Genomic DNA, 12600 nt, shown 5'->3' with positions numbered 1-12600 from the left:
ACTCATTATTATCATCTTCTTTCCCCGGCTGCGATCTGTAGATTTGCATACGAATTCTTGGCATTTCACAAGGCTACCAACAATATGGGTGCTGGTGATGACTCCTCGTTCTTCTTGTATGGTGTCGGGGAACGGCCCGAGGCTCTGACCCTGGGTTCATTGGTGCTGGAGAAGTACTGGCAGCCAATGATTGCCCGCCACTATACCCACGATCAATTAAGGTACACGTCGTCCCCTCGTCGCAACCTTGACCAAAAGGTAACTGACAATTCTAATAGTGAAGAAGAACTACAAGAGCATGCATACACAACGCACGCAGATAATCTCGTCTTTCATGGATCCTCCCGCATCTCGCCCGCCGTGGGCGTCGAGGGTGGAGATATCGTCAACCTCGGCCTCGCCTACCACAAGGAAACTGAGCGTGTTGTAATCGCAGAGAAAGGAACTCGAATGATTCTGAAAGAGTATTTCTCCCTTGCTATCGATCTTTTTTCATCACTGAACTACTCTCTAACACTCTAATAGCCCTGAAGAATTCCTTACAACCAATGTCCTGGCCAACCCACAGGCACAGCAGAAACTAAAACTCTGGCTATCCGCTGCTCATAGCTCTTACGTACTCAATTTCAAATTCGCTCGTCGCCCCAAGGTATGGCTACTCACCGGTCTATATCTACTCGAGAAAACGCGCACGATTGTCTCTACGGGACAATCAGCAGATGTATCGGCTGGCGTTTCCTCCGCAATTGTCGGGGCTCTATCTGGCGTTCCGATCGGTGGGTCCGTCAGTCTGGGCATAGGGTCCTCCTGGGAGATGGCGATGGAAGTGGCTGACCCACACGTCTGGGCGGCCCAGTTTCGACTGTTGGATGCCCGCTTTATCAAGATGGGTAAAGGCGGCGCGGATGGAGTGAAACTTCCAACGACGATGGGCCTTTATCGAGATGTCATGTCAGTTCGCACCGCCCGAGGAGCGCAGGACAACACGGTCGAGCTTAGTCTTAAGAAAGAAGAGGATGATGATGATGATGATGATGATGATGATGCAGAGGAGACCTCTGTGGACGACCAGGAAAGCGAGGAACTGGAGGAGTACGAGAAGCGACTAGAGCAAGCTATCAAGATTTTCGAGACGGCCCCGAAGCACTTCCTACAGTAACTGGGTTTTTGTTATCTATGCTATTTGCATTGTACCAGGACGAGACATCTGAATTGAATACATCAAGCATTGTGTCATTATAGATTATGTGCAGTGAATGTTATGATATGTAGGTATGACTGATTAAGCCAATATTGTCCGAACTCCCAAGAGTCCCCGAAAAAGAAAAGAAAATGTAAAAGAAAGAAAGATAGGAGGGTATCAAAAAAGCAACGACTATAACTTGCGGTTGGCGGAAGCCTGCATTCGGCGCATTGCTTGGCGATGCAGGTCTGTCATACTTCCTCCGCGTTGCATCCTATCGGCAATGGTATTCTCAACCTTGGCTGCCGAGGATTCGCGCAATTTCTGTACGGATCCCCAGGAAGCCCGTGGTCTTTCGGAGTTTGCAGGTGTCCCGGGAGAAGGAGGGTGGGATAGTGGGTCACGTCGTTGAGTAATATCTTCTCGAACGGATTGACGCCAGGCAGCCATGACAGCTGCGGATCGGCCAGAGTTAGGCGGGCTTTGTGGTGGTGATCGAGGCGACTCGATGCTCTGGAGACTTGATACAGAAGGAGACTGAATAGTTTGGCGCTGTAACATGGCACGGCGCTTGGACAGTGGTATGTCGTCTGCATCTTCGGCAGTATCTGTCCCAACATACTCGTCTCTTTCCTCTGGGATTACCAGAGGCGGTGAGGCAATTATGGTTGGGTCAGCCAGGGACAGGCGGGACTGACTGCGTGATGCGTAGGGATCGTAGCGAAGGGAGGTAGAAGACATTCGATTTCGCACCATGTCTTCACGAACAGCAAGAAGAGGGGGAGGGCCACTCCATTTTGGAGAATCGGATGTCTCTTCCTCTTGGTTGGGAGTTGTGATGGTAAGGAATGGAGTCGAGACGCTTCGTATCGGAACAGGCTTTTGCTCCTTTTCCTGCCGTGGGAGCAGGGAAGCAGAAGAGATATTTCGAGAAATTGGCGGCGATATAGCACCCGACATGCTGTACATGTTATCGCTCATATTAAATTTGGAGACTCCAGCAGGCGGTACGTTAGAGCCATTGGAGCGTCGACGATGGTGCTCTGGGCTTGTAGGCATCTGCTCAGGGCTGTTGATAACGGGAGGAGGTAATCCGTTCAACGGCGTCTGAAGGAGCCCTGCCACATTCACCGGTGCTGCGACTTCTTCGGTCTCGGTTGGATTTTCGGGATAATCACAGTCTTGCTGGATGGGTTCAAGCTCGGGAAATTCAGCGTTGGCCAAATGCTTTGCCCACTCATTGGTGCGGAATGAGTTGACCACCATGGATGTTTGCTCGGGAATTTCTTTCACAGTCGATGCGTCAAGCTTAGCGCTGACACTTTTCTTCAAGGGCTTTGTCTGGGACACTGAATCGGGTTCACGCTCGACTTGGTTCGCGGGCTCTCGAGTTTCTTCTTTGGCGTTCTCCTCCTTGTCCTCGTCCACTTTGTTGGCCACCTGATTGACGTCAGGTAATTGGCTTTCCTGAACTTGCTCCTCCTCGTGGCCATTCTCTCGAGTGGCCTCTGGGGTGACCTCTTGGACATATGGAGCTTCTTGGGAGTTCGGCTGGACTTGCAAGGCAATACACTCAGCCTGCTTTGGCTGGCTGGCGTCTTGATCATGTGTCGCATCAGTATGTACTTGCTCTTCAGTGTCGTTATCCCGGTGTATCTGGAAACCATTTCCGCTTCGTGCTGGCTCGTTGATATTCTCCTTGTCTCCTACATGATGGGGAAGAGAAGAGCCCACTTGCCCATTAGCCTCAGTTGGAGCACCACGAGGTGCTTGAGAGTTGAGTCCGGACTCGGTCACTTCAGCAAGCACATTTTTCACTGGTAGCTTGTCTGAGACTATCTCCTCGTGTATTTTCTCATCCATCGCATCATGGCAGTCAGAGACTACACTAGGGCAAACCGAACAGGCATCATCCACGACACCAAGAATGGAAGAGCTAGCATCGTCTTGCACGACCAAGGCCTCCTCAGACTCGGACTTCCCGTTGAGTTTTGGGCTCAATGGACTGTTAACACTACGCCAGGAAAGCCTGTTCATCAGTGACTTCCCAGAGAAGCGCTTGGATCGTGGCGAGCCTGGTTCCGAACCGACCACAGCACCATGTTCGGAACCGGTATCTTCACGTAGAATTGGCTCAGGCCACATCGTCACCGGCCTTGCCGTTGATAGCCCAACATCCTCGGTTTCGATATGCTTCTGTTGATCGTCGGCTTGGCTAGTGTGACCGTCCTGATGTTCTCCAACAGTTTCCGCTTCAACCTCTTCCACGGCGTCGAGGTTTCTTCCGGATTCAGATGCGCCGGCTGAATTTTCAGGGGCTGACATATCTTTCATCTCGATCGATGTTTCCTTTTCGGGGTCGTGAGTTGTAGACTCGAACCCATCCGAGCCCCGACGGGAGTCGTCTGCGACAGCGGTTTCGGTCATAGAAGCTTCTTTGCCGGCGGCACCGTTACCGTACATATTCTCCCATTCGGTGCGTTCTCGGAGATTCTTCTCCTCCAATTGTCGACCAACTTCTGCCTCTGCCTCCTCATTCTTCTTCTCGGCTTCTTTTCGAGAGGCCTCCTCTTTGGCTCGACGTTCTTTGATCACTTTCCAAAGCCTCATTTGTGCGATAACACCGAATATGGTGATAATGACGGTGATAGCGAGTTCAACACGGATGTTGCGAGTCACCGGGTACGTGTTCGTGCCTAGGGGGAACATGCTATTGTTCAGACCTAGAGATCAAGTTAGCAACAATACATACACCTCATGCGGCCGGTATCTTTTAAGCTCACCCCATATATAGAGCCAAAACTCCTTCAACCCTGCCCGGCTGTAGCAGTCGATACCAAGAACCAAAGCCGTTGCACCCGAGATGGAAGTGCCGAGAATCAACCCGTAAGAGCGAGTATAATGGCTGAAGGAGAGACACCAGAAACCCACCGTGAATGCAATAATGAATCCGGTCTTCGCTGCACTGCCGGTCAGAAGGCCGCCTGACTTGACAGTCAAGAACCACATTCCGGTACAGAAGCCACCCAAAAGACATCCGAGTCCTTCGGTAATTTCTCTGAACACCAGTGCTAGTCCGCCAAAAATGGCACCAGTGAAGAAGGCCGCAACCAGATATCCACCTTGGATCGCATTGCTGACAGGCGGATTCATCACGTAGACAATCAGTACCTGTTTCACAGTTAGTCTTGGCCTGCTATAAGAGTGGCATCGATCCAAACGCACTGTAACACCCAACGCCGCAAGGAAGCCCGTGGATAAGAAAATATGAACCCTAATCAACATTAGCGAGGTGAATTCCCAATATAGGTAATCCCAATTACCATTGCTTGCGTATTCCAATAAACGCCAGAGCTGCTCCTAGCAGTAGCAGTATGATACCACCCACACCCCAGGCCGGGGTAATTTGCGGTTGGAGTGGCAGACCACCAGTGTACTTCTGTTTTGTTCCATCTTCACTATCACTACTCGAGTCTGTAGAGCCGTCTAATGAAGGAATAGTTGTCGCAACGTAGGTAGAATGGCTGGTTTTCGAAGAGGTCGTATTATTCGATGTGGTTGTGACAGCTGTGGCTGTGGCTGCTGTTGCCGCTGCACTATCCGTGTTCGTTGTAGTCACTGTAGACGTTTGACTGGGCGAATTATCTGCACCTGTAGTTGTCGCATCGGGTTCCGCTCTCTTTTCGACTGTCGTGAAGGCATCGTCATTTCGTTGTGCAATGTCCCTCGCAGGGGCAGATAATGCAACTCCGAAGAGAAGCACCAGGATCCAAGTGCTGAATAATGACCACCGCATCTTGCCCTTGTATCTCAGTGTTCAATGGCTCGGCTTCAGAGCGAAATCTCTCCAGTGCGAAGGGTATATTGTGTCGGGTAAGTAGAAAGACTGGTTTCAAGCCCGACCACACATATCCAACAAGACTCTCCAAAGTTGCAATGTCCCGTGTAGTCGTCAAAGTGCGATCGTGAACACGATAGGGGGCGCCAGTTATTAGATTATTAGATTAAAAAGAAAAAGTTAAAAGCTGCGGCGAGTTGTGGACCCATTGGGCCAAAGGCGATGAAATAAACAAGAGCAAAAGTCTTCCAAAAAGCAGATCCAGCCCCGAGATCCCCTACATATAAACGATTGATGACACCGCTAGTCAGGAATTCCAGAACGACGCGGGGCTCCCGGATACTGGGCTACATTCTTTTCGCTGATTTGAGTTTTCGGGCAGGCCAAGCGACAAGGAATTGGACAATCGACGCCCACGCGAGACTGGGCCAGGGACGAGTCAGTGAGCTATCCAAAAGCCCCACCGATCAAGAGGTCGACGATCGAGCAAGGATCAGCTGCCTGTGAACGCATCAGTGGCGGACCCTCAGGACGAAAAGAGATTAGGAGGTTCGCTGATTGCTGGGATTCGAAATTAGCCCCTCTCGTATATCCCCAATCCACTTTGTCGGACCTGATAGTCGGCCCACCGACCTGGAAGTTTTTCGTGTCGAGCATTTGTTACATACATACGGAGTACATCCTACACTACTCTAACGGCACAATTGCCGGGGAACTTGCACAAACCGGTTAATCTTGTTGATCATACCACGGCAAGAATCAAGATGGTCAAACCCCCTCAACGTTGATCCTGTCAATCCCCAGGTCAACCCGCGGAATGCGGGCAGTCAGGGTATTGCTCATGATCCATCACATTATCAAGTCAGCCCCCTATATGTACTCTCCAAGGCTGTAAGCTATGCAATAGAACATAGCATATAATATATGTATGTACTGGATACCTACACATCGATGCACCAGCCATTCTGCACTGCTCGCGTACATTTCCCGACTCACCGTAATTATTTCTCGCGCCATTGAAAATCTGCAAGTCCAGGATCCGACAGTTCTCAGGAACGAAAAAGGGGACGTGCTCGGAGGTATCGACGCCATCCGCAACTAGGGGTTCACTAAGTGGGTCGTGGGCCCCGATCTGTCGAGTTATCAATTGGATCTGTGCTGTTCCTTTTCTGCTGATGCATGCAGGACCAGTTGGCCTATCACAACGGCCAGCACGCCTGCCGTGCGTTGTATTGTTCCTGAGATGGTTGGGCCCAGAATTGACTTTGGCTTGCCGAGTCTTGCCCGAGTTCTGCGAAGCTCAGCAGGGCCACAAGGCAAGGAGTTGCACTGGCTGCATCTGAGACATAAGACAATCTTAATTTGGCACCAAGATTCTTTCCCCTATAGACCCTATAGGATGAACGAGTCAATCAGCGGTGGAGATGGTCCCATACGATCGGGTTGTGCTGGCAGACAACTGGCGCTGATTTGTCCCTGAGGATGGTTGGCTCTCTGTTTCCCGTGGATAATTGTGACAGAAACCACAAGCTGAGGCTGGTGCATGCATATACACGTGTAGGTTGAATAGACAATGGTCTAGATCATAATAATGCGTGCTGCACGGAGTATATACTCCGTAGGGAGTATTGGGCCCTGCAGTGCCATTATTATACCGATTAGTTTGTACCATTGAAGAATTATTCGGAAAGACGCCGCGCCAGAAATTCCCAGTGATTCCAGCGTCTCTTTCCTAGGTGCTAACCACCAATGAAGAGAAATTATAGGGGCTGGTGCAATAGACCTCGATTATTTGGTCTTCCCAAACCGACAAGCGGGAAATGATATCGAAAAAGTATTTTTCGGGTTTTACGCTGATCATAGAGATGTGATAGGCCTGTTCGATTCCTAAGCCTGGAGCTTCCATCCATGGATGGCCGGGTAATTGTTCAAGCTCGGAGATTATGAATTCCATTCTGGTCTAAATTCAGGATCGATTGGAAAGCCAGCCAGGGAGGCTCGACTGCCCAACGTTCGAGATCACATCATGGAGCCTGATATTCAAGGCTTGAAACGATAACTAACTTATCCATAAGGCAGCGAGTGCCCTCGACTGTAGTCACAGTAGTCAGTGCATTAGAAGCTTTTTCTGCCGAGATCTGAATGATGGAAGGCAATAAGTCGAAAGAGATCACAGAGTTGCTTTCCGGACATATCGCAAGAAAAATGGTAATTCAATTTAAAGCCCGGGACTATGAGTCTTCCCCATAGGCCATGGAACGGTGGTGAGTGGAAGTATATATTTCTGATCTATCAGTCATGCAATTTCAGGCAAGATGCAGCACCAATCATTTGTATGGAATCCAGTCCTCGTATATTTGAAAATATCTATCTCAAAATCCTCTTATACTCCGAAATGAAGGCCATCTCCATCTATTATATTGACTACAAGCAGTAAAGAACAGAAACGATCCGATGGCGATGAAACATCACGTGCCCCGCATCCGTCATCCCCCCACATGCAAAGGGGACGCGGTGTTCACTGCGGAAGTTCCATGAAGCTAATCTACGAAGCAAACGTTGCTTCAATTCTTTGAATTACCTTGAGTGTGGTGAGAGCATGGACACCTCACTTTATCAACCCTCTTGCCCCTAACCTTCCTGCGATCCCAGTCAACCAATCGTCCGCCACCTCATTGACTGGTCTTCATCCAGCTCGACATGGATGACCTGAACGGGCTGAGTTGGTCAACCAACTCCAACGCGCCCACCAACAAACCTCCTCCCATGGGCTCTGGCTTCGCGTTCCCCAATGTCCGACCAAATGGTGCCTCCGGTAGATCAACACCGATGTCCGCAGCTTCAAATCGATCCAATTCGCCATCGAAACCGCCCGCCTCCACCGGAGACAGCTTTGCAAACTTGGTCTCATTCAATTCCTCTGCTGCGAACAAAAACATTTCCCTGGTAGAACAGCAGAAGAGATTACAGGAGGAAAAGGCTAAGAAGGCCGCAGAGGACCGCAGGCGGTATGATGCGCAATACGGAGGTCAGAACTCGCAGTTCTGGGATACCTTGGAGCATGGCCGTACCCCGAGCCCTGCGACGGCTCCGATCTCAAAAGTATCGCCACCAGCAGATGACCACGATATACTGGCTGCGTTTAGTGCTGCTGCGCCGGTCGATGCATCGACGAACTTCCCAGTCCCAAGTTCCAACGCTTCTCCCCAGGTTGGTACGAATTCGCGACAAGGCACACCCAGTGCCGGGATAACAATGCTGGATAACTCCGGGGGCTTGGGCGCATTTGGCGACGATGATGACGATCCGTTTGGTCTCAATCAATTGAAGCCAAAGTCAACGCCGGCTCCGTCGCAAGTTCCAGCAGACGACGACGATTTCCTTGGGCTACTAGGAAAACCAGTGTCGGAGATTCCTCGTCAGCAGGCGCCACCGGAGCGGACAGTTTCCTCCAACCGCGATCGCGAGGACCAATCTGCCTCTCCCATGCCTTCGAACGAAGTTGATCGAGCAATTGCAGAGCTGGTAGATATGGGATTCCCGGCGGACAAGTCACGGCAAGCCCTGAGGACTACGGATTCAGGGACCAATGTCCAGGCGGCTGTCAGTTGGCTTCTTACTCAAGCACACGCTGAATCAAGGCAGAAATCCCAAGGCCGATCTCCTGCACCACCTCAGTCTGGCGATCGCACGGAACGAAGTGACAGTCGACACCGCGATGCGCCTTCCTGGGCGAGGGAAGTTAGATCGCAACCTCCGCGGTCGCGCGACGACAGTCGAAGCCCTGGCGTTGGAGAAAAGGACCCTGCACAAACAGCCTCTCAATTCGGCAACAACTTGCTGAAGACTGCTGGGTCGCTTTGGAAGACCGGAAGCAAGAAATTCCAGCAAGCTGTGAATGAATTCAATGCCGATCACGACCCCAGCCAGCCCAAGTGGATGCGGGATGCATCTGCGCCTCGCGAGGAGCCCTTCCCTCAGCAGCCGCCACGACGCGGTGGTGAAAGGGATCAGGCGCAAGTGCAGCCCCAAGACTTCACTAACGAAGCGCTGCTTTTGGAAGCTCGCGATTCTGGACCGCCTCGAAAGCCTGTTCGCCCGCAGGATCAGCGCCAACCCGCCCCGGCTGGTGGCGACCCGCGTCGCCAGCCATCGCCAGCCACCCAACATCTGCAGGAAGCGAACTTCCTCCAGCGACCATCACGACCAAATTCTACAGAACCAAAATCTCGTCTCTCCCGATTTGCTGCCGAGGAACAGTCAGCGCAAGCATACGTTAGCCCGGCAAGGCGGCGACGGCCTCAAGCGCCACCACCGGCAGCCGAGCCCAACGTCGATCTCTTTGATTCTCCCCTTCCATCGTCACAGCCACCGAGCCGAAGCCCTCAAACTCAGGCTCGACCGCCACCAGCACGTACGGCTTCTATTCCAGTGCGCCCCAAGGCTCCGGCCCGGTCTATACCGCCCGTATCTGCAGAGGCTCTGCAGTCAACTCACCGCCATCGCGAGAAGGCTGCAGATGCGTACAAGCGGGGCGACTATGCAGCTGCACACCAAAGTTTCTCTACTGCTCTCGACATGCTTCCTGACCAGCACCCCATTACGATCATTGTTCGCAGCAACCGAGCGATGACTGGTCTAAAGATCGGTGAGCCTAAGGGCGCCATCGACGATGCTGACATCATCTTGAAATTGATCGGACCGTCAAAGGGCGAGGAAGAGACAATTGACCTCGGCAATGGCGAAGCCGCCAAGCCTATGAAAGACTTCTTTGGAAAGGCGCTTATGCGCAAGGCCGAGGCTTTGGAACAGCTTGAACGATGGGCAGATGCAGCACAAGCTTGGAAGTTGGCTGTAGAGTCCGGACATGGCGGAGGCACTAGCATTCAGGGCAGGAACCGATGCGAGAAGGCTGCTGGAATCGGCAAACCTCCGTCGAAACCCTCAGCGCCGGTCAAAAAGAGACTGACTCCCGTGCCGAAGAAGACATCTGCGCTGTCAGATCTCTCCGGCAGTGCTGCGTCTGGCCAAGACTCGGAAGCTGTTAGCCGATTGCGGCAGGCTAATGAGGCTGCCGAACGTGCCGACGAGGAGAAATTCGCTCTTACTGACAGTGTTGACGCGAAGATTGGTGCATGGAGGAATGGCAAACAGGATAACCTGCGTGCGCTGCTTGGTAGTCTCGACACTGTGCTCTGGCCGGAATCCGGCTGGAAGAAGATTAACTTGTCAGAGCTGGTCTTGCCGAACAAGGTCAAGATTCAGTATATGAAGGGTATTGCAAAGGTTCACCCTGACAAGGTATGTTCTAGTCTTTCAAATTGGTCCCCCCCCTCGATATTGTTGCTAATGACTTCTCAGATTTCGACAACTGCCACTACCGAACAGCGTATGATTGCTGGTGCTGTGTTCGGAACCCTGAATGAGGCCTGGGACAAGTTCCGAGTGGAAAATAATCTGTGATATCGGCAGTTGGATTGCTGATCGGGCTTATGGCAGCTCTTCTGTTACATGCCATGATTTCTGAAGCATCTTGCCACACCTTGCCTTCGTTTAAGAGCACCTTTTTTAGAACATAGCCCATTTATGGCCTTTGGTGGCCAATATGCACATGAGATTATGACTTCAACTCCCAATACTATTGTGTTTGACTCCCTCAAAGGCCTATTTGTTTTACTATTTCTAGAGTTGTAGTCCTTCTACAATCGGCCATATCAAGCTTAGGGACGAAGAGACCCGGATCGTTGATTGGAGTAAAGAACGCTTTTATCGATGATTTATGTTAAAAGTACACCTCGTCATATGCATTAATACAAAGCAAGCCGATATCATGCCTCGCTCGTCTCCGTAGCTTGCTGTTCTTTCTCCTCCTTCTCCTCTTGTTGTTCTCGAAGACGCAGCTCCTTGAACTCCTTCTTCTGTTGCTTTCTGGTCTTGGGAGCCATCTTCTCTTCAGCCTCCAGCTTATCTGACGGCCACTTTCGTCGGCATTTCTGTTCGTCTTCCTCGGACCAGTCTCGAGGAAGAATGGCGAATACCAAGTAGGAGGTATGCGTTTTGATCTCCGACTCTGTGCGATGCACCAGGCGACCCAAATTGTATGTGGGCACAGTTTGGTCCTTGGGGGTACTGGTGGTGTCTTCCTCGGTGAGGTTGGCCCTGGTGCCCTCTAGATGGGCTGTTCGCAATCTCTTTGCTCGTTCATCGTCGGTTAAAAGCTTCGACATTGCCTCGTCCACAGACTTGGGGAACACAGTTGCTCCGCGGACACCCTCACAGTCTAGGCCGATACGCTCGCGTTTCACATCGATTCGGTGGTGGTTGACCTCGACCATGGAGATATCCAGCCATCCCAGCTGGCGCATCAAGCGGACCGTGCGCTCGACTTGCTCCAGGCATGGGGAGAATGTGCACAGATAGGCTGTTGAGGAGGGGTCGAGGGGAGATTCTGTTCCAGAAGCGGGCTTGCGGACGAGGTGCTTCAGAGCAAGCCATGGAGCAGGCAAATCCAGGAAGATGGCGCTGGCCTTGGGTGACCGGCCGGTCTTGGGGTCGCCCAGCAGGAAGCCATCCTCGTAGACGTCGCGATGCGTTACCTCTACTAGACCGTCGAGACCGTGTTCTGAAATCTCCTCCTTTACTCGGGCCGCTCTTTGCTCGTGGAATTCGAAACTGCACACCTTTCCTAACCTCCGCTTCTTGGTCGCGGACTTCTCGCTGGGATACCCATTGAATACAGCGCGAACGGCTGCGTGAGTGAACGAGCCACTTCCGGCTCCGGCTTCGATAACGGTACCACCAGCACGCGCGCGAAGTCGGTGGAGGATATAGCTGTAATCGGGGGTGTAGACGACCTGGGTTCGATGCGGAAGGGACAATGTCCAGGACTCGGGAGTAGGGTAGGTGAGGTGAAGGAAACCACTAGAGGCAGCCTCGGGTTTCTTCAAGGAGGAACTGTCTTCGGCGCCTGTCGTGGTGCCGGATGCTTCGAGTTCCTCAGCTTTGCGCTTGTTGCTAGGCTTCCGGCCTCGGGAGCCCGTATCGACCTTGGAGGCGACGATTTGTGAGCCCCAAGGCTGATTGATCAAAGTGCTGTGTGGGAAAGAGCCAAAACGAGTGTTCGAGACCTTTCCTTCCTTGTAGCCTAGGTTCTCATCGTCGGTGGCGCGGAGGATGGTCGGGATGGTCTGGTCGCGGCGCAGATGCAAGAGCGCGACGTCGTCGGCCTGCGCAACGGACCCGGGGGTCAAGAATGGAGAGGGCATGGCGAGAGAGCTGATCGACTGGGCGCAGGGAGCTTTTTTGAGCTCCGGTTCTTTTGTATGTCGATCGCGCAGCGAAAAGCTAAAAAAGGTCGAGAACGCCGCAACTTTGCGCGGAGAAAAAGCTGGGCGGCATTTCCTCTTTAGGCAGTTAGGGTTCAGGGCTCCGCAAGGTGTCCAACGCAGGGGCCAATCAGGCCAATCAAAGCGGTGGACGGCGACGATGACTCGATCTGTCTTTCGTCCCTGCCCCTCTTGTTTTGCGTGGTCCGCTCTCTCTCTTTATGCCCCTCCTCCCTCGCTCCTTTCTCCTGCCC

At 52.2% G+C, this 12600-nt stretch overlaps 4 protein-coding genes across 4 annotated transcripts; 2 read left to right on the top strand and 2 right to left on the bottom strand.

Moving 5' to 3' along the window:
• Positions 1-84: 84 nt before the first annotated feature.
• Positions 85-1159, top strand: N7496_003982 (uncharacterized protein; the record flags this gene model as incomplete). Its single annotated transcript, XM_056696913.1, has 3 exons — positions 85-221; positions 279-464; positions 526-1159. 3 exons carry the CDS (start codon positions 85-87, stop codon positions 1157-1159), a joined length of 957 nt encoding a protein of 318 aa, XP_056559125.1.
• A 216-nt stretch (positions 1160-1375) lies between these two features.
• N7496_003981 (TMEM198/TM7SF3 family protein) lies at positions 1376-4979 on the bottom strand (the record flags this gene model as incomplete). The annotated part of the gene is made up of 4 exons (XM_056696912.1): positions 1376-3906; positions 3967-4354; positions 4409-4457; positions 4507-4979. 4 exons carry the CDS (start codon positions 4977-4979, stop codon positions 1376-1378), a joined length of 3441 nt encoding a protein of 1146 aa, XP_056559124.1.
• A 2742-nt stretch (positions 4980-7721) lies between these two features.
• N7496_003980 (UBA/TS-N domain protein) lies at positions 7722-10484 on the top strand (the record flags this gene model as incomplete). The annotated part of the gene is made up of 2 exons (XM_056696911.1): positions 7722-10322; positions 10383-10484. 2 exons carry the CDS (start codon positions 7722-7724, stop codon positions 10482-10484), a joined length of 2703 nt encoding a protein of 900 aa, XP_056559123.1.
• Positions 10485-10849: 365 nt separating this feature from the next.
• Positions 10850-12286, bottom strand: trm61 (tRNA 1-methyladenosine methyltransferase subunit GCD14; the record flags this gene model as incomplete). The annotated part of the gene is made up of 1 exon (XM_056696910.1): positions 10850-12286. One exon carries the CDS (start codon positions 12284-12286, stop codon positions 10850-10852), a length of 1437 nt encoding a protein of 478 aa, XP_056559122.1.
• Positions 12287-12600: the final 314 nt, after the last annotated feature.

This window comes from Penicillium cataractarum, assembly GCF_028827025.1.
Source record: "Penicillium cataractarum strain IBT 29864 chromosome Unknown utg000002l, whole genome shotgun sequence".
NCBI classification, from domain to species: Eukaryota; Fungi; Ascomycota; class Eurotiomycetes; order Eurotiales; family Aspergillaceae; genus Penicillium; species Penicillium cataractarum.
The sequence above is the reverse complement of the archived record's forward strand: the minus strand, read 5'-3'. Positions and strand labels throughout refer to the sequence as shown.